The 25,466-nt window shown below is 38.8% G+C and overlaps 2 protein-coding genes across 4 annotated transcripts in view; one reads left to right on the top strand and one right to left on the bottom strand.

Annotated features, from left to right (window-relative positions):
- The first annotated feature begins 227 nt into the window (after nt 1-227).
- On the top strand, nt 228-3,218 carry LOC128232441 (tubulin alpha-1 chain-like). The gene is made up of 3 exons (XM_052945990.1): nt 228-336; nt 1,307-1,529; nt 1,806-3,218. Exons 1-3 carry the CDS (start codon nt 334-336, stop codon nt 2,933-2,935), a joined length of 1,356 nt encoding a protein of 451 aa, XP_052801950.1. The 5' UTR covers nt 228-333; the 3' UTR covers nt 2,936-3,218.
- A 2,685-nt stretch (nt 3,219-5,903) lies between these two features.
- Nucleotides 5,904-25,466, bottom strand: part of LOC128206627 (adenylate cyclase type 6-like) — a 39,706-nt gene continuing 20,143 nt past the window's right edge. For all 3 annotated transcript variants that reach the window (XM_052910338.1, XM_052911131.1, XM_052909587.1), the window contains exons 10-20: nt 23,891-24,044; nt 22,920-23,017; nt 22,284-22,485; nt 21,795-21,953; nt 20,719-20,894; nt 19,590-19,731; nt 18,939-19,058; nt 17,801-17,947; nt 17,454-17,655; nt 10,097-10,221; nt 5,904-9,606 (exon numbers count right to left, since the gene is read on the bottom strand). In XM_052910338.1, coding sequence (XP_052766298.1) covers nt 9,478-9,606; nt 10,097-10,221; nt 17,454-17,655; nt 17,801-17,947; nt 18,939-19,058; nt 19,590-19,731; nt 20,719-20,894; nt 21,795-21,953; nt 22,284-22,485; nt 22,920-23,017; nt 23,891-24,044 — 1,654 coding nt within the window. In that variant the 3' untranslated portion in view covers nt 5,904-9,477. The remainder of the gene's footprint in view (nt 9,607-10,096; nt 10,222-17,453; nt 17,656-17,800; nt 17,948-18,938; nt 19,059-19,589; nt 19,732-20,718; nt 20,895-21,794; nt 21,954-22,283; nt 22,486-22,919; nt 23,018-23,890; nt 24,045-25,466) is intronic.

Raw genomic sequence — 25,466 nt, 5'->3', positions numbered from 1 at the left:
ATGGTTACACGAAAAATATAAATATATTTGCGAATATATAAAGGTTTAGAACTTTCATAAAATGAGTCAACTTTTGGATGTTATCATTCATCTGATTTTGTAGACAGGTGCATCTGTATACATATATTAGTATATGACTAACAATTTAATAAGGGAAATCTTAACTAAGGTCATGTGCTACAAGTATAGTTATCAAAATCAAGATTACAGCCATACATATATTATCTAGCGACTGGGTGACAGTCATTTCAAAGTTCGTTTCTCACAAGAACACATCGCATTTTGCGTGAGACGCCTTTATTTTCGTTAAGAAACTTCGGATTTCCAAGCACGATGGTAAGTAGAATGGAATGTTTTTTTTATGTATAATATGCTCGCATGATCTAACCAAGTCATATAGTCAAACATCAAATGATAAATAACGCAAAATGTAAAAGGGGCGTCTCCAAGAAGATCACACTGGGTTTATAAGGATACCGTTCGAGACCAAACCAGGGGTCACGTCTTGCAGTAATTTCAGAGCCATGACTATATCTAAGAAAATCCGCGCATCGAACCTTGGGCAACCTAACCCTCTGCCAGGCAAGAGCAAAGCAAAACAGAAAAGATCGATCGATTCATTCATACGTAATGTATATGTCAACGTAGCAAAGAACACTAATTAAGAACGTTAACATGCTTTGTTACAATCTATTCGTAAACGTAGCAATTATCACTAGGAACGTTAGCATGCTCTGCTGCAATCTATTCGTAAACGTAGCAATCATCACTAGGAACGTTAGCATGCTCTGCTCCAATCTATTCGTAAACGTAGCAATTATCATTAGGAACGTTAGCATGCTCTGCTCCAATCGATTCGTAAACGTAGCAATTATCATTAGGAACGTTAGCATGCTCTACTCCAATCGATTCGTAAACGTAGCAATTATCACTTAGAACGTTAGCAAGCTCTGCTCCAATCGATTCGTAAACGTATTAATTATCACTAGGAACGTTAGCATGCTCTGCTCCAATCGATGTACGTAAACGTAGCAATTATCACTAGGAACGTTAGCATGCTCTGCTCCAATCGATGTACGTAAACGTAGCAATTATTACTAGGAACGTTAGCATGCTCTGCTCCAATCGATGTACGTAAACGTAGCAATTATTACTAGGAACGTTAGCATGCTCTGCTCCAATCGATGTACGTAAATGTTGTAAACTATGTTATGAACAGAACTTTTGAACACTCGAAAACAGTTTCCAGAAAGTCCTTATTTTAAGTGAGTTACGGCATAAATATTGATACAAATTCTTTTTCCAGCGTGAAGTTATCAGCATACATGTCGGTCAAGCCGGTGTCCAGATCGGAAACTCCTGCTGGGAGCTGTACTGTCTTGAGCACGGCATCCAGCCCGACGGTCGAATGCCGACGGAAACACCAGTCGGCAAGATCGACGACTCGTTCAGTACGTTCTTCAGCGAGACCGGGACCGGAAAACACGTGCCGCGTTCCCTATTTGTTGACCTAGAGTCAACTGTCGTAGGTATGTCACGGAGTCTAACCATCATAATTATGACAAATTGATGAACTTTACTAGAAAGTTAATCATCGACTATTATATTTTAGTAAATAACGACATTATAGAAAAGTCTTCAATACAAATAGAAAGATGAATATCCGATATATTTTCGTTCCTAGAGCTAAGTCTTCGGTATTTTTATTTTTATATATTTATCTTGATTACCGATTTACGTATTTTCTGATTCTTGAACACCAATGGTCAATATCATTGTACCTTTTTCCTCTTCCTTTTCACTAGACGAGGTGCGGACAGGCAAATACCGCCAGCTGTACCACCCTGAGCAGCTCATCACCGGCAAGGAGGACGCCGCCAACAACTACGCCCGCGGACACTTTACCGTCGGCAAGGAGCTTATTGATCAAGTCCTTGACCGTATCCGGAAGATGACGGACCAGTGCAGCGGGCTCCAGGGGTTCCTGATTTTCCATTCCTTCGGTGGCGGGACTGGGTCTGGTTTTACCTCGCTGCTAATGGAGAGGCTAAGCGTCGATTACGGCAAGAAGTGTAAACTAGAATTCGCGGTCTATCCCGCGCCTCAGGTCGCAACAGCCGTCGTGGAGCCGTACAACGCCGTTTTAACCACCCACACCACGCTTGAGCACACCGATTGCGCCTTCATGGTCGACAACGAGGCTCTGTTTGATATCTGCCGAAAGAGGCTTGACGTTGAGCGTCCGTCATACGGCAATTTGAACCGCCTTATTGGACAGATCGTCTCCTCAATCACGGCATCGCTGAGATTTGACGGCGCGTTGAACGTCGACCTGACGGAGTTCCAGACCAACTTGGTCCCGTACCCGCGTATTCACTTCCCTCTGACGACTTATGCACCGCTCATTTCTGCCGAGAAGGCTTACAGTGAGCAGCTATCCGTCTCCCAGCTTGCCAACGAATGTTTCGAATCCGCAAACCAGATGGTGAAATGCGACCCTCGCCAGGGCAAGTATATGGCCTGCTGTATGCTCTACCGAGGTGACGTCGTTCCAAAAGACGTAAATACCGCTATTGCAGCGATAAAGACCAAGCGGACAATTCAGTTCGTCGACTGGTGTCCGACGGGCTTTAAAATAGGCATCAACTACCAGCCGCCCACCGTCGTCCCCGGTGGCGATCTCGCAAAGGTCCCACGCGCCGTATGCATGTTGAGCAACACGACCGCTATCGCCGAGGCATGGGCTCGCCTGGACCACAAGTTCGACCTGATGTTCGCCAAGAGGGCGTTTGTCCACTGGTACGTGGGTGAGGGGATGGAGGAGGGTGAATTCAATGAGGCTCGAGAGGATCTAGCGGTACTGGAGAAGGATTATGAGGAAGTGGGGATCGAGTCAGGAGACGGCCTTGACCTGCATGAGGAGGACGAGTATTGAGGGCCGGCCAGGGCCGGAGACATGCCATGTACCGACAGATCAAAAGAAGACATTTACTGTTTTCAGTTTCATATTGTTCGTACATAATATTTGTTGTGTGGACTCCTGCAAGGCAATGTAAAAAAATATATAATAATATCGCTTGACCTTCTTTTAATCGTCGAATAATTTCAATATTTTTTCAGATTTTTTTATGTTAAATATGTTTATGTTTTCCTAAAAAAGTTCGACTTTTCTTATTGTTGTGTGTTTACAATGTTCCCTTAATAAAAAATAAAAATAGGTAATGAAGTTTCGTGTTGATATATTTATAAAAAACGCTATGTTATAACGAAACGGTATGGGTATGTTATAACGAAACGGTATGGGTATGTTATAACGAAACGGTATGGGTATGTTATAACGAAACGGTGTGGGTATGTTATAACGGAACGGTGTGGGTATGTTATAACGAAACGGTATGGGTATGTTATAACGAAACGGTGTGGGTATGTTATAACGGAACGGTGTGGGTATGTTATAACGAAACGGTGTGGGTATGTTATAACGAAACGGTGTGGGTATGTTATAACGAAACGGTGTGGGTATGTTATAACGAAACGGTGTGGGTATGTTATAACGAAACGGTATGGGTATGTTATAACGAAACGGTATGGGTATGTTATAACGAAACGGTATGGGTATGTTATAACGAAACGGTATGGGTATGTTATAACGAAACGGTGTGGGTATGTTATAACGAAACGGTATGGGTATGTTATAACGAAACGGTGTGGGTATGTTATAACGAAACGGTATGGGTATGTTATAACGAAACGGTATGGGTATGTTATAACGAAACGGTGTGGGTATGTTATAACGAAACGGTGTGGGTATGTTATAACGAAACGGTATGGGTATGTTATAACGAAACGGTGTGGGTATGTTATAACGAAACGGTATGGGTATGTTATAACGAAACGGTATGGGTATGTTATAACGAAACGGTGTGGGTATGTTATAACGAAACGGTATGGGTATGTTATAACGAAACGGTATGGGTATGTTATAACGAAACGGTGTGGGTATGTTATAACGAAACGGTGTGGGTATGTTATAACGAAACGGTATGGGTATGTTATAACGAAACGGTGTGGGTATGTTATAACGAAACGGTGTGGGTATGTTATAACGAAACGGTATGGGTATGTTATAACGAAACGGTATGGGTATGTTACAACGAAACGGTATGGGTATGTTATAACGAAACGGTATGGGTATGTTATAACGAAACGGTATCGGTATCTTATAACGAAACGGTGTTGGTATGTTATAACGAAACGGTATGGGTATGTTATAACGAAACGGTGTGGGTATGTTATAACGAAACGGTATGTTATAACGAAACGGTGTGGGTATGTAATAACGAAACGGTATGGGTATGTTATAATGAAACGGTGTGGGTATGTTATAACGAAACGGTATGGTATGTTATAACGAAACGGTATGAGTATGTTATAACGAAACGGTATGGGTATGTTATAACGAAACGGTATCGGTATCTTATAACGAAACGGTGTTGGTATGTTATAACGAAACGGTATGGGTATGTTATAACGAAACGGTGTGGGTATGTTATAACGAAACGGTATGTTATAACGAAACGGTGTGGGTATGTAATAACGAAACGGTATGGGTATGTTATAATGAAACGGTGTGGGTATGTTATAACGAAACGGTATGGTATGTTATAACGAAACGGTATGAGTATGTTATAACGAAACGGTATGGGTATGTTATAACGAAACGGTATGGGTATGTTATAGTAAGGACAACATATTAGGGCCTTTAAAAACTGTTCCCAACCACTTGTTAACAAAAAATGCATTTTTACGAAAGTACATTCAAATTTTAATGGCAATATGTTTAAAACTCGATAGCACTAACAAGGCAAAAAATGTAGCCCTTAGACATAGCACAATACATTAACACACTTTCGACATGAACTTATGTACATGATGCCATGTTGTTCATTGTTCAGTAGCTGTTGACACTGTAAACGTACACATCTTCTACGTTTTTTCGTGGAAGTGTTCTCTTTGTATATATTGTTTACACGGAGTACGCAGTTGGTACTCGTCACCTCGTTAGCTGTTAGTTGGGCAAGGGCTCGACTAGGGATCACCGTTGCACCGGTATACGGCCGGTCACCTGACATATGCCGACTTAGTAACTTCCAGGCTAGGACTGCTCGGTGGAAGGCATGCATTTCTACACTTCCGGGCATTGGTACAGCTCGGTACTACGTTTATATTTCCGGTTCAGCTCGGACCGATACTTCACTTTCGGGCTTTTGACAGCTCGGATCGCTACGTGCTACGTGGGATTGACTTCGCGTCCAGACATCGCTCTTGGACTGTTACAGTCATTGACGGCTGGACTCTACACCACTAGATATTCAGTTTTTACTCCAGAGACATTGGTCTACGGCTAGCCTACGTTCACTTTCCAGCATTAGGCTGAAAACAAACCTGCACGACCCGGTATCAGGTTAAAACTTTTAGCATGATGCTAAAATATTTAGCCTAATACAGGGTCGTGCATTTAAGACCCTATGCCCCACCACTCCCACCCGTCGTATTGTCTCCCGGAAGACAGGTAGTATTTTAGTGGTTAAGTGGAATAGCGAACCGGTGACACCTGAGTTAAAAAAACAGTCCAAGGGTCCGTTTCAATAAATGTTTTTGTCGTTTTGGTTGAATATCTTAGTGTCATAATTGCGTTATTTTTTCGAAATATTTTGATACCATTAAGATTGTTTAATAAAACCGACCTTGTATCTTACCACTCAGTCACCACGGCTCTGCCACTTTGACGCTATGGCATACCTACATTTAAACCGGGCAAATGATAATTTTTAACCTGTAACCTTTATTAGCGTACACACTTCACTATACATATTCATGTATAAAATAACAAACTATGATGCAATAAATAACATTTATTTCACAATCAGTAAACAACTAATAGGAATCACAGACTTAGGTTGATATGTACAATATCAATTTTGACGGAATTCTCAATGTTGTACAGTTGTATGTACAAAATGTTCAAGGTTCAACAAAAATTGGCTGTGCTTATCATCTAGTCAGAAGATTAACAGAAGAAAACACACATGTATGCAAAGCACTTAACACTTATGCTAAGCTCAATTTTATATTAAATTCATGAATTTCAAAATAAATATTTTTTTGGGATACCTTTAAAATATGTTTTTATATAATAATCAAATCCTGTCAGGTTTTATTTGATTGAATCATGTTAAATAACAAGTGATACCGGACTTAAATGTTAAGACTTCAATGCTATGGTCAAATACAAGTGATATACAAGTGATATGAGGACTTCAATGCTATGGTCAAATACAAGTGAGATGAGGACTTCAATAACGCAAGTGAGATGAGGACTTCAATGCTATGGTCAAACGCAAGTGAGATGAGGACTCCAATGCTATGGTCAAATGCAAGTGAGATGAGGACTCCAATGCTATGGTCAAATGCAAGTGAGATGAGGACTCCAATGCTATGGTCAAATACAAGTGAGATGAGGACTCCAATGCTATGGTCAAATACAAGTGAGATGAGGACTCCAATGCTATGGTCAAATACAAGTGAGATGAGGACTTCAATGCTATGGTCAAATACAAGTGAGATGAGGACTTCAATACTATGGTCCAACACGAGTGAGATGAGGACTTCAATTCTATGGTCCAACACGAGTGAGATGAGGACTTCAATTCTATGGTCCAACACGAGTGAGATGAGGACTTCAATTCTATGGTCCATCACGAGTGATATGAGGACTTCAATTCTATGGTCAAACACGAGTGAGATGAGGACTTCAATTCTATGGTCAAACACGAGTGAGATGAGGACTTCAATTCTATGGTCAAACACGAGTGATATGAGGACTTCAATTCTATGGTCAAACACGAGTGATATGAGGACTTCAAGTCTATGGTCAAACACGAGTGATATGAGGACTTCAATTCTATGGTCAAATACGAGTGATATAAGGACTTAAATACATTGGCAAATTACAAGTGATACAGGACTTAAATTCTTTTGTAAATTACAAGTGATATGAGTACTTACATGGTATGTCAAATTATAAGGGATAATTACTAGTAACACCATGATTAATCTTTAACAATTTAGTACTTGATAATATTGCATTGCACATTTTCCATTTTGGCAAGAAAATACAACTATTTACAGTGATATATTGTTTTAAATTATATGGCATCACTAAGAAACTCAAATTATATGATATAAATTTAACCAGTGTACTGAAACAGCAAAAAAACTACTCTTAATGTCTGCCAATGCAATAAATTAATCAAAGAAAAAGTTCACACTGAGAAACAAATTCAAGAAGCAGACAGGCATGCAATAAGATTTTGCTTTTTTTATTCATGTATCTGCCAACTGAAGATAAAAAGATCTCTAACTCTGACATACATTTTAATATCTTTAAATCTTAATCATAATTAATAGGATATGATAAAAGTAATTCACAAAAACTAATATTTGTTTGAGTAGTGGTAAGAGATTCATTCAAATCTTTTTATTACATTCTTAGAGTAGATCTCCTGTATTGTACAATAAAACATCTACCTATGTTATATTAAAACAATGCCAGGCATGGCAGCTGTAATGCAATGATTGAGGGCTATACCTAAACTATTTATTAAACATTCAAATGACTACTAGCTTTCCTTCCGCACATTACAAAGACCATGACCACATGATCATGATAAACACTATGACTTAAATATCTGAAAAATATCATTAATATTTAGACAATTGTAAGTTTGTTATTGCAATGATAAAACATAAATGCAAAATCAATTAGAAGATGAAAAAAAAATCATAATCATGAACTTAACAACGATTTATAGCAGTAACAAATCAATTATCCATTTTACTATATAAGTATGTCTGACTTTCATAGATGATTTTAAGAAAAGTAGCTTTATACAATGTAAATTAACAATATTGTAAAAATAAATAATTCTGCTTTATACAATGGGGACATATTTGGTCACTAAATTGTGTAATGAACACAGTTTCTTGATCGCTTAAAATTAAATAGAGTAGATCAAAATACATGTTCATAAGGTCTTTTATTAAAAACATTTCAATTTTAGCTCATTTTACAGGGTTTCAAATTTGCCACACCATTGGTTGTTTAACCATTAGCAAACCTATTGTTAAAATTAGTACTATGCTACGTAAATTTTTATTCGCAACTTGAAAAAATCATACCATCATAGTGAATTATTCTGACAATATAAAAAAAAACTCGCAAAATCAAAACATTCTACCAAACATTGTAGTTGACAATGATTAAACATGAAGACTACATTCAATGCATGTAATGTTCTTCATATTATCTTCTTGACACAGCACATTTAATTGTTGTAATTTAAATAAAGTTGATCAAGCACAGTCTACACATTTTAGATGGCATTCACAAGAAATCATGTAAGATTAATTACCTAGAATTATATCCCAGGCTCAAAATGCTTATCATATTAAGAACTGCGAAGATTAAATGCACTTAGACACTGTTTAAAATAACATCATTCTAAAATACATGAAACCTATACATTTAACAAAACAACTAAAACATCACTTTGAGCATGTTAAAATCAAGACCAACAATGTTAAAGGAATTTGTTTTTTTAACACTTTTCACCTTAAACAACATATGCATTCATACTCATTACTAATAACAAAGTGTGTTTCAACATCTCCATGTAAGACTGCATGTATGCCTTAATTGTCTCAACTTTAGTTTAAATGCCTTAACTGTCTCAACTTTGAGGCAGTTTATATGCCTTGTCTCCACTTTGAGGCAGTTTATATGCCTTGTCCCCACTTAGAGGCAGTTTATATGCCTTATCTATAGTCTCAACTTTGATGCAGTTTACATGCCCTAATTCTTAACTTTGAGCCAATTTATATGCCTAGTCTCAACTATAAACCAGTTTCTGTACCTAGCCAACTTTAAGGTACCCTAGTGTATATGCCTTTTCTTAACTTTAAGGCAGTTTATAAGCCTAGTCTCAACTTTGAGTCAGTTTATAAGCCTTGTCCCAACTTTGAGCCAGTTTATATGCATTGTCTCAACATTGAGCCTGTTTATATGCCTTAATTGTCTCAACTCTGAGCCAGTTTATATGCATTGTCTCCACTTAGAGGCAGTTTATATGCCTAGTTTCAGATAGAGGTCAAATTATAGACAAAGAGTCTGCAATATTAGCCATTTTTTGCTTTAACAGTCTAAAACCATGACTTGAGCCAGATTTTGCACATAATCACATAATTCAGTATTATTAATATTGTGTATTAAGTGTCTGCAGTGAGTCTCAGATATGAGCTGATGTATACACCTATACACCAGTCTCAGTTCAGAGCCATTGGTTATGAATAAAGTCTCACATAACAGCCATAACACACTGGTTAATACACACGAGTCGCGGATCATACATCAATGTCTCAGATATGTGCAGGCTTATTAACCAGGAAGTAGGTGACCATCTCCCCCTTGCCCTTCACTGCCACCATGCCCCTACATTCCAGCATGTAGCCCAGGGGTTCAAGGATGTTGTATATCTCCTGAGTAACCTGTAGAAATAAATGTTATTGGTTATCAAGCACAACTTTATCAAAATCAAAATATCCACTGAAAACAGCATAAATAATTATCATTGCAAACACATTTTTCTGAGATTTGTTTTTTTAAAAAACAACACCAGCCCAGCATGATCCGATTACTGGATAAAACAAGAGCTGATTGCGAAATGATTCCATTATTATCTGATTATACCAATTATAATTTCAATATTATAAATCAAGTCACTATCTCATTGTTTTTTTGTTTTTTTTTTCAAAATGAAGTCAAAGTTGACTTATGCCTCAGTTTAATATACTTGAGATATTGTAATTTATTCTGTATCATTTTAGGCATTCATGAATACCTGGAATGTAGTAAACATTTACCGATATACAGTTGGACACATCAGAACAGTCCATGCTACTGGCCACGTATTATCTGCCAAAGTTAACTTGAGTGCAAATCAAATGTCTCCTAACCCATCCAACATGTTTCACATACCTGTATACAGTCAGGCACTCCAGTGCTGTCCATTCTGCTGGCGACATTTACAGTATTACCCCAGATGTCATAGTGTGGCTTCTTGGCTCCAATCACTCCTGCTACTGCTGGGCCCACATTCATGCCTGTAAATAGGTATAATAAAGCCCAATGTCCTGTAGTTGGAGGAAATTTTCATATTTGAAATAATTTCTATTGCTATATTTAATGTTTTAAATTGATGATGGCTTGAACCTACATCTCCAATCTCTTGGACAAGAAGTAATGAGTGACTTGAACCAGCACCTGCCACCTCTTGGACAAGAAGTACCGGGGGTAATGTGTGGCTTGAACCTGCACCTGTGACCTCTTGGACAAGAAGTAAGAGTGGCTTGAACCAGAACCTGCCACCTCTTGGACAAGAAGTCATGTGTGGTTTGAACCTGCATCTGTGACCTCTTGGACAAGAAGTAGAAGTGACTTTGACTAGAACCTGCCACCTCTTGGACAAGAAGTCATGTGTGGCTTGAACCAGAACCTGCCACCTCTTGAACAAGAAGTAAGAGTGGCTTGAACCAGCACCTGCCACCTCTTGGACGAGAAGTCATGTGTGGCTTGAACCTGCAACTGTGACCTCTTGGACAAAAAGTAAGAGTGGCTTGAACCAGAACCTGCCAACACTTGGACAATAAGTTAAAGTGGCTTGAACCAGAACCTGCCACCTCATGGACAAGAAGTCATCTGTGGCTTGAACCTGCACCTGTGACCTCTTGGACAAGAACAAAGAGTGGCTTGAACCGAACCTGCATCTGCAACCTCTTGGACAAAAAGTAATGAGTGGATTGAACCTGCACCTGCAACCTCTTGGACAAGAAGCAATGAGTGGCTTGAACCTGCACCTGCAACCTCTTGGACAAGAAGAAAGAGTGGCTTGAACCAGAATCTGCCACCTCTTGGACAAGATGTAAGGAGTGGCTTGAACTTGCACCTGCCACCTCTTGGACAAGAAGTAATGAATTGCTTGAACCAGCACCTGTGACCTCTTGGACAAGAAGTAAGAGTGGCTTGAACCAGCACCTGTCACCTCTTGGACAAGAAGTAATGAGTGGCTTGAACCAGCAACTGCCACCTCTTGGACAAGAAGAAAGAGTGCCTTGAACCAGCACCTGTGACCTCTTGGACAAAATGTAATGAGTGGCTTGAACCTGCACCTGCCACCTCTTTAACAAGAAGTAATGAATGGCTTGAACCAGCACCTGTGACCTCTTGGACAATAAGTAAGAGTGGCTTGAACCTGCACCTGCCACCTCTTGGAGAAATAGAAAGAGTGGCTTGAACCAGAACCTGCAACCTCTTGGACAAGAACAAAGAGTGGCTTGAACCAGAACCTGTGACCTCTTGGACATGACGTAATGAGTGGCTTGAACCTGCACCTGGCACTCTTTGACAAGAAGTTATGAATGGCTTGAACCAGCACCTGTGACCTCTTGGACAAGAAGCAATGAGTGGCTTGAACCTGCACCTGCCACCTCTTGGACAAGAAGCAATGAGTGGCTTGAACCTGCACCTGCCACCTCTTTGACAAGAAGTAATGAGTGGCTTGAACCAGCACCTGCCACCTCTTGGACAAGGAGTAATGAGTGGCTTGAACCTGCACCTAACACCTCTTGGACAAGAAGAATGAGTGGCTTGAACCAGCACCTGCCACCTCTTGGACAATAATTCATGAGTGGCTTGAACCAACAACTGCCACCTCTTGGACAAGAAGTAATAAGGGGCTTGATCCTGCACCTGTAACCTCTTTGCTTAGAAACCATGAAGTCTCTAGGTAAAGAGGTCATATGTGGCTTTAACATGTAACCTCTTGTATAAGAGGCCTTGTGGGGATTGAGTTTGCAACCTCTTGACATAGAGGCCTTCTGGGGGCTTGAACCTTAACCTCTTGCTTAAGAGGCCTTGTGGGACTTAAGTCTGCAAACTCTTGGCTTAGAGGCCTTGTGGGCTTAAGTCTGCAACCTCTTGGCATAGAGGCCTTGTGGGCTTAAGTCTTCAACCTCTTGGCATAGAGGCCTTGTGGGCTTGAGTCTGCAACCTTTTGGCTTAGAGGCCTTGTGTTGCTTAAGTCTGCAACCTCTTAGCTTAGAAGCAATAAGGGCTTGCATCTGCAACCTTTAGGCTTAGAGGCATTGAACATACAACATCTTGGCATAGAGTACCGGGGGCTTGAGTCTGCAACCTTATGGCTTAGAGACCTTGTGGAATTGAGCCTGCAACCTTTTGGCTTAGAGACCTTGTGTGATTGAGTCTGCAACCTTTTGGCTTAAAGGCCAAATGGGCTTGAGTCTGCAACTTTTTGGCTTAGAGGCCTTGTGTGGCTTAGATCTGCAACCTTTTGGCATAGAGGCCTTGTGGGGCTTAAGTCTACAACCTCTTGGCTTAGTGGCCTTGTTGGGCTTGAGTCTGCAACCTTTTGGCTTAGAGGCCTTCTGGGGGCTTGAACCTGTAACCTCTTGTTTAAGAGGCCTTTTGGGGCTTAAGTCTGCAACCTTTTAGCTAAGAGGCCTTGAGGTCTTGAGTCTGTGACCTTTTGGCTTAGATGCCTTGTGTGGCTTAAGTCTACAACCTCTTGGCTTAGAGGCCTTGTGTGGCTTGAGTTTGCAACCCCTTGGCTTAGAGGCCTTGTGGGGCTAAAGTCTAAAACCTCTTGGCATAGAGGCCTAGTGGGGCTTGAATCTGCAACCTCTTGGCTTAGAGGCCTTGTGTTGCTTAAGTCTGCAACCTCTTGGCTTAGAGGAAATGTTGCCTTGCATCTGCAACCTTTAGGCTTAAAGGCATTGTGGGCTTGAGTCTGCAACCTTTTGGCTTAGAGGCCTTGTGTGGCTTGAGTTTGCAACCTTTTGGCTTAGAGGCCTTGTGGGCTTGAGTCTTCAACCTCTTGGCATAGAGGCCTTGTGGGCTTAAGTCTTCAACTTCTTGGCATAGAGGGGCTTGAGTCTTCAACCTCTTGGCTTAGAGGCCTTGTGGGCTTGATTCTTCAACCTCTTGGCATAGAGGCCTTGTGGGATTGAGTCTTCAACGTCTTGGCTTAGAGGCATTGTGGGCTTGCATCTGCAACCTTAAGGCTTAGAGGCATTGTGGGATTGAGTCTTCAACCTTTTGGCATAGAGGCCTTGTGGGATTGAGTCTTCAACCTCTTGGCATAAAGGCTTGTGGGCTTGAGTCTTCAACCTCTTGGCTTAGAGGCATTGTGGGCTTAAGTCTTCAACGTCTTGGCTTAGAGGCCTTGTGGGTTTGAGTCTTCAACCTCTTGGCATAGAGGCCTTGTGGGATTGAGTCTTCAACCTCTTGGCATAGAGGCTTGTGGGCTTGAGTCTTCAACCTCTTGGCTTAGAGGCATTGTGGGCTTGCATCTGCAACCTTAAGGCTTAGAGGCATTGTGGGATTGAGTCTTTAACCTCTTGGCATAGAGGCCTTGTGGGCTTGAGTCTTCAACCTTTTGGCATAGAGGCCTTGTGGGCTTGAGTCTTCAACCTCTTGGCATAGAGGCCTTGTGGGTTTGAGTCTGCAACCTCTTGGCTTAGAGGCATTGTGGGCTTGAGTCTTCAACCTCTTGGCTTAGAGGCAATGTGGGTTTGAGTCTTCAGCCTCTTGGCTTAGAGGCATTGGCGGCTTGAGTCTTCAACCTCTTGGCTTAAAGGCATTGTGGGTTTGAGTCTTCAACCTCTTGGCTTAGAGGCAATGTGGGTTTGAGTCTTCAGCCTCTTGGCTTAGAGGCATTGGCGGATTGAGTCTTCAACCTCTTGGCTTAGAGGCATTGTGGGTTTGAGTCTTCAACCTCTTGGCTTAGAGGCAATGTGGGCTTGCATTTGCAACCGTTAGGCTTAGAGGCAATATGGGCTTGAATCTTCAATCTCCTTGCTTAGAGGCATTGTGGGCTTGAGCCTTCAACCTCTTGGCATAGAGGCCTTGTGGGCTTTAGTCTTCAACCTCTTGGCTTAGAGGCATTGTGGGTTTAAGTCTTCAACCTCTTGGCTTATGGCTTTGTGGGATTTAGTCTTCAACCTTTTGGCATAGAGGCCTTGTGGGCTTGAGTCTTCAACCTCTTGGCATAGAGGCCTTGTGGGTTTAAGTCTTCAACCTCTTGGCTTAGAGGCCTTGTGGGCTTGAGTCTTCAACCTCTTGGCATAGAGGCCTTGTGGGTTTAAGTCTTCAACCTCTTGGCTTAGAGGCCTTGTGGGCTTGAGTCTTCAACCTCTTGGCTTAGAGGCCTTGTGGGCTTTAGTCTTCAACCTCTTGGCATAGAGGCATTGTGGGCTTGAGCCTTCAACCTCTTGGCATAGAGGCCTTGTGGGTTTGAGTCTGCAACCTCTTGGCATAGAGGCATTGTGGGTTTAAGTCTTCAACCTCTTGGCTAATGGCTTTGTGGGATTTGAGTCTGCAACCTCTTGGCATAGAGGCCTTGTGCGACTTGAACCTGTAACATCTTAGTTAAGAGACCTTGAGGGGCTTGAACCTTCAACCTCTCATTTAAGAGGCCTTGTTGGCTGGAACCTCTAACCTCTTGGTTAAGAGACCATGAATCTTGAACCTGCAATCTCTTGGCTTAGAAGTTATTTTAGCTAGCTTTTAGAATATAAACACTATCTCTGACCTGAAGTTGAGGTTGTTTTTGCATTCCAAGACATCAATTTCCATTTATTTATGTTGATAATGGAAAGCAAAATAAAATACATGTGTTTCATATAAACTGTGATGGCAATGAAACAATAATCACCTTTATGAAGCATGTGACTAACTGTTATCCTCCGGTCAACAAAATAACGGTGCTAACCAGTTTGAGTCACCTATATGATGGCTAAAACGATAAAACCATACAAAAATAGGATATACCTAATTTTCAAGCAAATCTAGTTGTTCGAAGTCTGCTAAAGAAATAAAGGAATTCAAAATACCTAATCACACTTTTGTTTGTAGAGAAATGGCCTCCCAAAGAAAATAAGATGCTCTCAAATCTACCTAGAACTATGAAAACAGGTTCATCTTGTAAATTCTCAAAGTACAATTAATCTTCTATAACTTAAAAATAAAAAGAAATTGATAATTGTAAGGTGTTTCACTGAATAACATTTATCCTTTGTCTTAATGGAAAAGGAGCTTTTTTATTCAGTTGGATGGTTTACAGTCAATGGAAAACTATGATGTGGTATATGTCTGAAGCTATGTCATTCTTACATTACGTCTGAAGCTATGTCATCCTTACATTACGTCTGAAGCTATGTCATCCTTACATTACGTCTGAAGCTATGTCATCCTTACATTATGTCTGAAGCTATGTCATCCTTACATTAAGTCTGAAGCAGGGCTTCTAAAAACCGGCAATTTGCCGGTCTGGACCGAATTTGACCAAGCCAGACCGATTTCAGTTTCAAAAAGTGTAAAAAAAATCAGTCCAAAATTTTCTAATTTTTTTTGTAATTTCGGTCCAAAACGACTAAGTCAGTAAAAGATGTAGAAATTGTAATACACAAACATTCATGGGTCATTCACACATTCAAAACTACATCCAGTAGGTCATAAAAGTGTCTTGGTTACCATGAGACTGATGCGACTAGCAGCTTTTTCCGCTACGCTGATCACTCTATAGCCTATCTGTTAATTAGCAGACGCTTGCAATCGGTCCAATCACGTGTTTTGGTATAAACAGAAGAAACAATTAAACAAACTATGTGTTAATTATCTGCTTGCAGCTTTCCTAATTAAGTGTTAAAATCGGTACATATTTTCACATGGCAATATGCTATATGTTGTCGTCGGTCATTACATGATATCCGTCTGTTGATTACAAAACAGTTAAATTTAAATTGTTATTAAGAACCATTGCTGGTTAAAAACGGCTTTAAAGATAAATGCATGTTATTGTTAATCCGTGAAAGCATTAAAATACCGAATGAATTAACGTAATAATATATAGGATATCAACAGCAATACGCTTGATTAACTACATAGTCTGACAGCTGAGTCCGCCGCTTACGTCATATTTATTCGCAGTAATGAAAAAATCATTGTCGATATCACACTTTAAGCTTGTTGCTTATAAATCTAGATATATACTATTATTATTAGTTGAATGTTGACCCACAAAAGAAGCATTAAGCAAATAAATCATAATACTGTTTCACTTTTTGTCGTCTGATCGCCTCCCGACAGCCACAGTTAATTACGATCGCAGTCTTTCTTGTTAGAAACGCCGCAGAACTCGATGAGAATCTCATTTGAATTAAACTTGTATCAATGACTATCCGAATCGGCTATGCTGGCTCTAGAGCCCTGTTACGAATTGCCACATTGCAAAAAAATATTGAAAGAAAAGACGTCGCGAAAATGTATGACATTTCTATAAAATCGGACTATTGAACAGGTCTTTCTTTTTTTTAGGGGGGGGATTTTTTTTTTGGGGGGGGGGGGGGGGGGGGGGGGCAGTCGTTGCCGGGTCCGGACCGATTGAGGTTCCAAAGTTTTAGAAGCCCTGGTCTGAAGCTATGTCATCCTTACATTACGTCTGAAGCTATGTCATCCTTACATCTGATGCTACATTACATCTGATGCTACGTCATCCTTTCATGACGTCTGATGTTATGTCATCCTTTCATGACGTCTGATGCTTTGTCATCCTAACATTATGTCTGATGTTATGTCATCCTTACATCATTTCTGATGCTATGTCATCCTTACATCATTTCTGATGCTATGTCATCCTTACATTACATCTTATGCTATGTCATCCTTTCATGACGTCTGATGCTATGTCATCCTTACATTACGTCTGATGCTATGTCATCCTTTCATGACGTCTGATGCTATGTCATCCTTACATTACGTCTGATGCTATGTCATCCTTTCATGACGTCTAATGCTATGTCATCCTTACATTACGTCTGATGCTATGTCATCCTTACATTATGTCTGATGCTATGTTATCCTTACATTACGTCTGATGCTATGTCATCATTTCATGATGTCTGATGCTAAGTCATCCTTACATTACGTCTGATGCTATGTCATCCTTACATTATGTCTGATGCTAAGTCATCCTTACATTACGTCTGATGCTATGTCATCCTTTCATGATGTCTGAGGTAATGTCATCCTTACATCATTTCTGATGCTATGCCATCCTTACATTATGTCTGATGTTATGTCATTCTTTCATAACATCTGAAGCTATGTCATACTTACGTGTTGTCTCTTGCTTTGTCGTTCTTGCATTATCTGAGTTTCTGTTGTAGTTGTATGGGAAAGAGCGCAATGAATTTTGAATCTGATTCCATAGCTCTGCCACTTATAATATTTTCTACAATAAAATGAAAAGTTGACCTACCTATTCTCATCTTAAAGTTGTTGAACGAGTGTTCGTTGACCTGCCGCAGTTGTTCCTGGATGTTAAACACATACTCAGTCAGTGCGACAACGTGGCTCATATCAGGAAAACTGGTTTCTGCGGTAAGGCCACTGGCAGCCATGTATGTGTAACCAATTGTCTTTATCTTCTCAATGCATCTGAATTTTGTATTCTCCAGAATCTGAAAAGATATTGAATGAAATGGCATCTAATAACTTTTACAGATATTGTAAGAGAACAATACATTTTAAAGGACAGTTAATGTTAATAATAACAAAACCTGATTCATGTGATTGGTGTTGAAATACACTTTTTTTAGCTCTAACCTCATCAAAGTCAGCGATGATCTCGTTAAGCAGCCGCAGACACTCCACGCCCTCGTTATTACCCTCCAGCTCTATGTAGAACTCAGAAAAGTTTGCTATCGAGGCAAACATCACGCACGTGCACTCACAGTCACTGTAGTACATGTCCTGGGAAACAGAATTTATACAACTAATATGAACCTTAAATCAGATCACGAACACCCTTGATTAGTGCCTTATTTTTCTTTTTTTTTTATTGAATCCAAGTCACCATGCATTTGTTTGTCTCAAACATGTGCTCAGTAATTCTTTTTGTTTTTTTGATTTTCATGTTAATTACGTGAACCCAGAAGGTATTATTAGACAGATAATTACGGTACCATAATTACACATTTAAACCTGACTGATGCAAAACTTAAAGTTAGTATTCATTTTGATAAAGCAAAATATGTTATTAATATGTTATGAATTGGATATAAATAAGATTTTTTCCATTGAACATTATTATGATTTTTATATTTGTCTTATATAACTTCCAATATTATGTTATGTTCAGCACAGTTATTATCATGGTCATCAGAGAAGACAACAAATATTCGTCCGTATTTCTCTAAGCATAATTATTGTATACATACGAATAGCATGAGAACCTCAATCAGATGTCAACACTACACCATCATTCAAGGAGCATAACTCTAAAAACATTATAGCTTAAGTTATCGAATAACTACTGATTTACCAAATGTCAATAGTATGTTCACATGTCTACAAAGTTTCCTGGTATTATAATATTCTTATATTTTGCATGCTGCCCTGGGAAACAACAACAACCATGATAACAGCCTGAAGACACTATCACAACCTTTTGTTCTTAAAAAAATGTTAAACCTTGTCTGTTGTTGTTTTCTGTCGACCAAGGAGCACAACTCCATATTTGCTCAAGACAAAGTTATGGGCCTTGCTTCACATACTATCGTCTCTGGCAACATGAGTATCATGTATGATTTAAATATCCTGAATGGTATTTTAGTTATGCCCAAGGTTCCAAGTTTTTGCAAGCCAAAGACAACACTGATGACACAAACATTAAGGATATGTACGACAATAACTCAACTTTTCTTTGAAAAACAGACAAGTTTCAATTAAAAAGTGCCAATACCTCATCCTTGTTTCCGGCCCTCTTCAGGAAGTGTTGAGCCACATTCAGGGGCAGAATATTGGCCACTAGCTTCAGATTGTATGCCCTCAGACTCTCCATCTCATCCTTCTCATCTGTTGCCTAGCAACCATATAAATCATAAACTGTATAACTGTTACCATTTTATTCATGGGATTTATTAATAATATAATAGTAAGCTGCAATAGCATCATAAAACATTACAGTTGTTATGACAACATATTTCATCTGTCATGGCAACACATAACTAGCTATCACTGCAACATAACATATATTAGTTGCCATAGAAACATCAGACTGTTCAGCTGTCATGGCAGCATCAATGACATAGTTGTCACAACATATATCAGTTTTTGTTGCATTTAACCACTAGTTACCAGATTAATAACTGTTGTTTCAAATATTAAATGTTTAACACCAATAAACTTAACTCCTTAAACAAATATGTTAACAATATGACAATAATAATATGTTATTTTTGATGAGACAATAAGAAAAGCAGATTGAATACTTACACATTAATAGACTCCATATTTTAAACACTGAGGGACTAAGGTGAGAAAGGTCTACTTCTTATATCAGTTAATTTTTTAACAAAATTGCATAAAAAATGAAGCTGCAAAATGTGTGTACCTGGACCTTCCAGAGAAAATCGAGCCTGGCAGTGGACTCCACCTGCTGGGCGTGGATGAAGAGGAAGAAGGAGAAAATAATCAGCACAACAATTGTCTCCCATTTCAATGGTATGCTTGTAGTGGGGTCATCCATCTCTAGGCTGGAATAATACAGGCAACATAGATGTTAATCAGGTTGACGAATGTCTCCCATTTCAATGGTATGCTTGTAGTGGGGTCATCCATCTCTAGGCTGCAATAATACAGGCAACATAGATGTTAATCAGGTTGACGAATGTCTCCCATTTCAATGGTATGCTTGTAGTGGGGTCATCCATCACCAGCTGAGATATAATTAAAACAACCTGTAACAAGATGTGAGAGACAATTATGAAACGACTAGAGTGATGGGAAGTAATGTCAATGCTCATCTGCTTTTTAGTGAATAAGGGGCATACATCGATAATTAATACAGAGTTATGGCCCTTCTCAGCAAGTGTGTATTGTCTTTGGTAACATGTGTACCAGTTCCATTCGAATACCTTGAATTGTTTTTCTAGCTATGGTCAAGTACCAGCATGATTAAACATTGATCAGACAATAGAGAAGAGAAGAGAAGAGAATGTGGACAGTGACGTCTCTGGTCTATGGTCAGCTTATCTGATTGTCAGTGAGTATTGGATATGCAACAACACTAAAAAAAATACCAAAAATTAAAATGGTTGGGTAAGGGTAACATCCTTGTCAAAAACAGGTAGGATAGGTAGGTTCTTCTTTAAAAAAAAAAAGGGGGGGGGGGTTAGAGTGTTATTTTCATCAATAGAGAATGGTGTTATAGTAATCTTCTGTATAAAGCTTAAAAGGTTTTAAACAACATATTTAAACCAATTGTTCTTTTTTTTTAAACCTAATAAAGTTATTGTGTTATACATTGGTCTTTATTGAACCTAAGAATGATGTAGCTAGTTGAAATGGCTAATACATGTTTAACCACATCTAAACAAAACTATTTTTGTGAATGGGGCCAGGGGAGCATGCTCAAAGTGATGTCTGCACCCCTAAGCCAAACCACTTGGATGTTGACCTAGATCAGCAGCTTTAAAAATGATAACATACATTATAAAAAAAATTATTGTAAAATGACATACCCGACATTGGCTCGGATGAGGATGTCCCGGTTATCATACAGGGTGGAGTACTCCAGTTCGACCAGCGCGATGTACAGTGCGGCAAGGGAGGTAAGTAGCACAAGCTTCACGATACTCGAACTATGCACATACACCGCGGTGCTGAGCAGGGCTATGCATACACACAGTGTCACATACTGGAAATATGCAGGAAGGAGTTACGAGCTGTATAACATTTAAAAATAACACTAAGTAATATAAAATGTGGGAAATCATCCTTTTAGAACTAAGAAATCTTGCCAAACCTTGAACCAATTAATGCATCACTGACCTTCACAGATATATTTCATGTAGATGGCATTTCCATCTTAAAATATGTTCAAATTAAGTCATTTTGATAATTAAACACCAAACAGAAGCATCCTGTTATTCATTTGAGCAGATTTTTGTTGATTCAACCATACAACCATCTAATTTTCATCTGCGCTAAATTAACACTTTTCAGCTAAAGTGAAGCATACTGGCTCCTTATAAAATATTCTATAATATACATTTCTAATCAACACCTCTAATGATGCCTTTCTTGATTATAACAAGACTGCCTTCCATATTAAACATAAAATGAGAATTTGCATTGTCTGCAACTTAAAAAGTGAGAAAAAAGTCTCTTTAACCCTGTTGGTTGGAGAACAGAAACCATTTTTGGACTTATTTAACATACATGCCATATCTTCTAGTGAATGGAAAAATCTCCCAGAATTTTTATCCATCCCCGGTCTCCAGGCAAAATTAAAAAAAAAAAAAAACACCTAAATTCTTCATTTACTCAGGTACGCAAATTTTATCTCAAGGTAGAAATTAATCAGCATGTTCACGGTAATGCCCTCCCTGCTCTGAAGCTGAGTTGTATTTTTGACCCTGTTTTGATAGCACTTTATTGATATTTGGGTAACAAATGTCAAGTAGACTGATCTGAGATCAAAGATGGATTTTCATTGGTTGAATTTTTTTAATCCTGGGATTTTTTTTTTTTTTATGAAAAAAACAACATTGATTTGAAATAACACAAATATGTATACAATTCTATCTACACCCACCTCTGGAAAGTGTATGGTGGGGGTATTGGGGTTACACAGGGTGTGGTCTGTCCCTATGGAAATATTTGCTGCCTGGATGAGTGAAACATTGAGCTGGTTCTCGGCAATGCCATAGAGGTCAGCGAGACAGGTGGTGAGGCTGGTACGATCCAGTAGCACCTACATGTGGGGCACAATGAGGGAATAAATCATGTCTGTTTCTATGATAACAAATCAAGATCTTAGCGATACTATTTTATTATTCCTAACAATAGAATGAAAAGTTGAAAATTCACAAATTCGAAAATGTGCTCATTAAGCTTTACTTTATTATGATTCGTCAAAAATGTGTCTGTATCATCAAGTACTTGTGATTTACATGCTCAGTGGATGAGCTGATATTTAATATATCTTATTTTTTAACATTAGTTTCACTAAGATAGTTTACAGTTATGATAGATAATGCAAAATCACAACATAAACAATAAACGTGTGCTAATTCAAACTTACCATAGGTCCAAGAGCAATAACAAAAATGACGATGACAGCCACAGCAAGGATAATCTGTCTTAGCCAGCGTGTGACTGCGATCTTTGTTGCTACGGATCGAAGCCCTTTTGGCGTGCACTGGCTGACCTCAGAGAGCGTAATCAGGAAAAGGCTCCCCAAGATAAACACCCCAACAGGATACAGAATCGGCATCAGGAGTGTGCTGGAAACATGGTAATCCACATGTTAATTCACAGGTCTTGTGACATTTGAAAGTCCATCATGCTCAATGTATGTACAAGTATGCTTATTGGTTACTCTTGTGTGTAAAATGTCATTTCTTTTATTTCTGTTAGACATTTGGTTTAAACAGGAGAGACAGTATGTCAGACAAATTGAAGTTATCTGACTTAATAATATAAGTAGATGTTAGCCCATATATATGAGCCACGTTTTTAGTAATCACTGGTATCAATTTTTTAAGACCATATGAAAGTGCTCTGCACGTTATGAGGGCTTAGACTTTCGGACACAGACAAATTGATAGTACCAGTCACGGTAACTTTTTCTGACAGAAATATTTGTTACAGTAATACATTTATGTTGTGGCTCAATTTTACTAGATGAAATTTTAAAAATAAAACTGCTGTTACATACTTGGGAATGATGAGCACCTGCAGAATACAGATGAGTATAAGCAGGATCAGCGTACAGCCGAGATGGGACGTGAACATAGTATCACGTACACAGCAAAACTGAAATGGGAAACGGTCACTTAAAAAGCTTGTATGAAGAACCCAAATGTATATAGGCAATACTGAGAACAGCCAACGTATCGATAAATGGCTAACAAAAATGTATTGCATTACTTTTTTTATATACCTGTAATTTCTATATAAAATTAAGATCCAATTTTGGTAATAAAACATGAAATACCCATTTACATCGCAGTGTTACCTCTAAAATTGCAATTATTGCTCAAATACAACACTTATCTCTTTTTTCCAACTCAGGTTTCCTTGGTCGGACATTAAACTCTGTATTTTGCATGCAAAATTGTAAGACCCATTTATTTTTTATTCTTCATTTTTTTTCATTTGTCAACAAAACATCAACCACTCTTTCTGGTTTTCTAAATATGAAGAGGAAAGCCAGACATGTTCTAACCTATGCCTTTAATGTTATCATATCATCTTTATTGCAAAACACTTACCTTTTTAAACAGCTGAGTTTTATTGATTGTGAAAAGGCAAGTCCTGAAGTGGATATGTTCTGACCATAGCTTCTCAAAACTTCCTATTATTTTTTTTTTTTAATTCTACCGTATTACAGCGGTGGCTTTGCCTTCTGGTGGTTTACCCACCCAGATATTGTTTATCCGGAAACATAACGCAAGACTTGTCGACTTATTCTTGTTGACTTTGATTTTATCTTAAGGCATTTTAAATAAATGCCCATTATCAACGGAGTGTTTCTTATATTTTTTCCTACATACATTACTAGTTCAACCAGCTTGCAGTCGCCCTTATAATCTTATAAGTGTACAATATATAAATGAATAGCTGACCCAAATAGTACAGTGTGAATCAAAAACCTTTAACTTGATAATAGATATTCAAAACACTCACCTTCCTCTCCAGCTCCGGTTTCCTGAAGGTAAGAAGGAAAGCGCGGACATGTTCCGACCTAAGCCTCTCTATACTGCGGGCATCGATAGCTCGACCCAGATATTCATTAACTTCCTCATAAGGGTCCTTTGCCTGGTCTTTACCAAGGCCCAATCTGTAAATAGTTGAAAATAATTGAACAATTTACAGATGAACATGACAAGCAGATATCAATTTTATAGAAAATGATGATGTAAGCAGGAAATATGATGTCATAGTTTTCTGTGAGGGTGTATAGCATCATGCAGCACCATTGGGGTCAAATGGTTTTTGAGGTAATGATCTTGTACTTTTTCACTTAATTTAAGCTCTTTTTCAGCGTTATGGACATGATGCAAAATCTGATCATTCAAAAAAATCAAATACACTATGTAAGACATAAGTATTTCCATTTGCTGGGGTTTACTTACAAATATTTAGAGACATTTCCTGACCAACGTTGGGGGGGGGGGGAGGGGAGGGGGGGGGGGCATTCCCAGTGGAATTATAAATATTCTGACAACAAGATCTTTTGATGTCTCCACTGTAGTTATATATATAATATAAGATAAAGTGAATAAATTCCAGCTTACTTTACAGGCTTTTGCAATTAAAATTCTCAAAATAACTGTAGCCTCGGAGGTATTTTTTTATCACTATCATTAGAGTGTATCCTTGTCAAAACCTCTGCTTCAATAAATGTGTACCCATACACCCACACCTCAGACTTGGTTTGAAAGTTACTAAGAAATTCTCAGTGTAATATATCTTAAACATCAAAAAAGACTGCACTTAACTGAAAGCTAATATTTGTCAGATATTTATGCCAGTGATGTTCCGTTCAAAGATCTATTCAATTTCTATAAAAGCGCCAAAAATGTTTAGCCTTGAATAATAACAAACAGAGCAATGTTATGAGTTTACAAATGACCCAACTGTCTCAAAAGGTTGCCATCTTCTCAATAATGAGTCTTTGAAGTGAAAAAAAGAAGAAATTCATTGTTACTACATGTATCTAAAATACAACTGCGACAGGATATTGTGCCTCAAATATTGATAAGCAGTCAATCTGAGCATTTGAACATTATTGATAAATTAACAGAGAGAAATTCAAACAGATCACATGGGTAATTAAGTTTCCTTTTCTTTTCATAATATAGCTTCCTCTATAAAACTCATCATTTCTGACAATCGAGAGGTTGTGAAACATGCCATGTGCTTGTATGTGTAGCCAAACCTTCATGCATTAGTCACAGTTGAGTTTAAAAACTGTTTGTGAAAAAAAAAAAACTTAATGAAGTAGTATACAAAAAGTAGTCCCCACGTACATGTACATAAAATCTTTCAACTTGAGTACAAAAAGTAGTCCCAACTTACAAGTACATTAACTGGAACAAGAAGTGTACACAGATATATAGCCCCAACAAACATGTACACAAACTTGTACAAGTAGTGTTCACAGAATAGACCCCACTTACATGGACAAAAACATGTACAAGTACAAGTAGTCTACACCAACCTTGTACAAGTAGTGCACACACAGTAGCCCCCACTCACA

This window comes from Mya arenaria, chromosome 1 (assembly GCF_026914265.1).
Source record: "Mya arenaria isolate MELC-2E11 chromosome 1, ASM2691426v1".
In the NCBI taxonomy this organism is placed as follows: domain Eukaryota; kingdom Metazoa; phylum Mollusca; class Bivalvia; order Myida; family Myidae; genus Mya; species Mya arenaria.
This window is presented reverse-complemented; position numbering and strand designations above follow the sequence as displayed.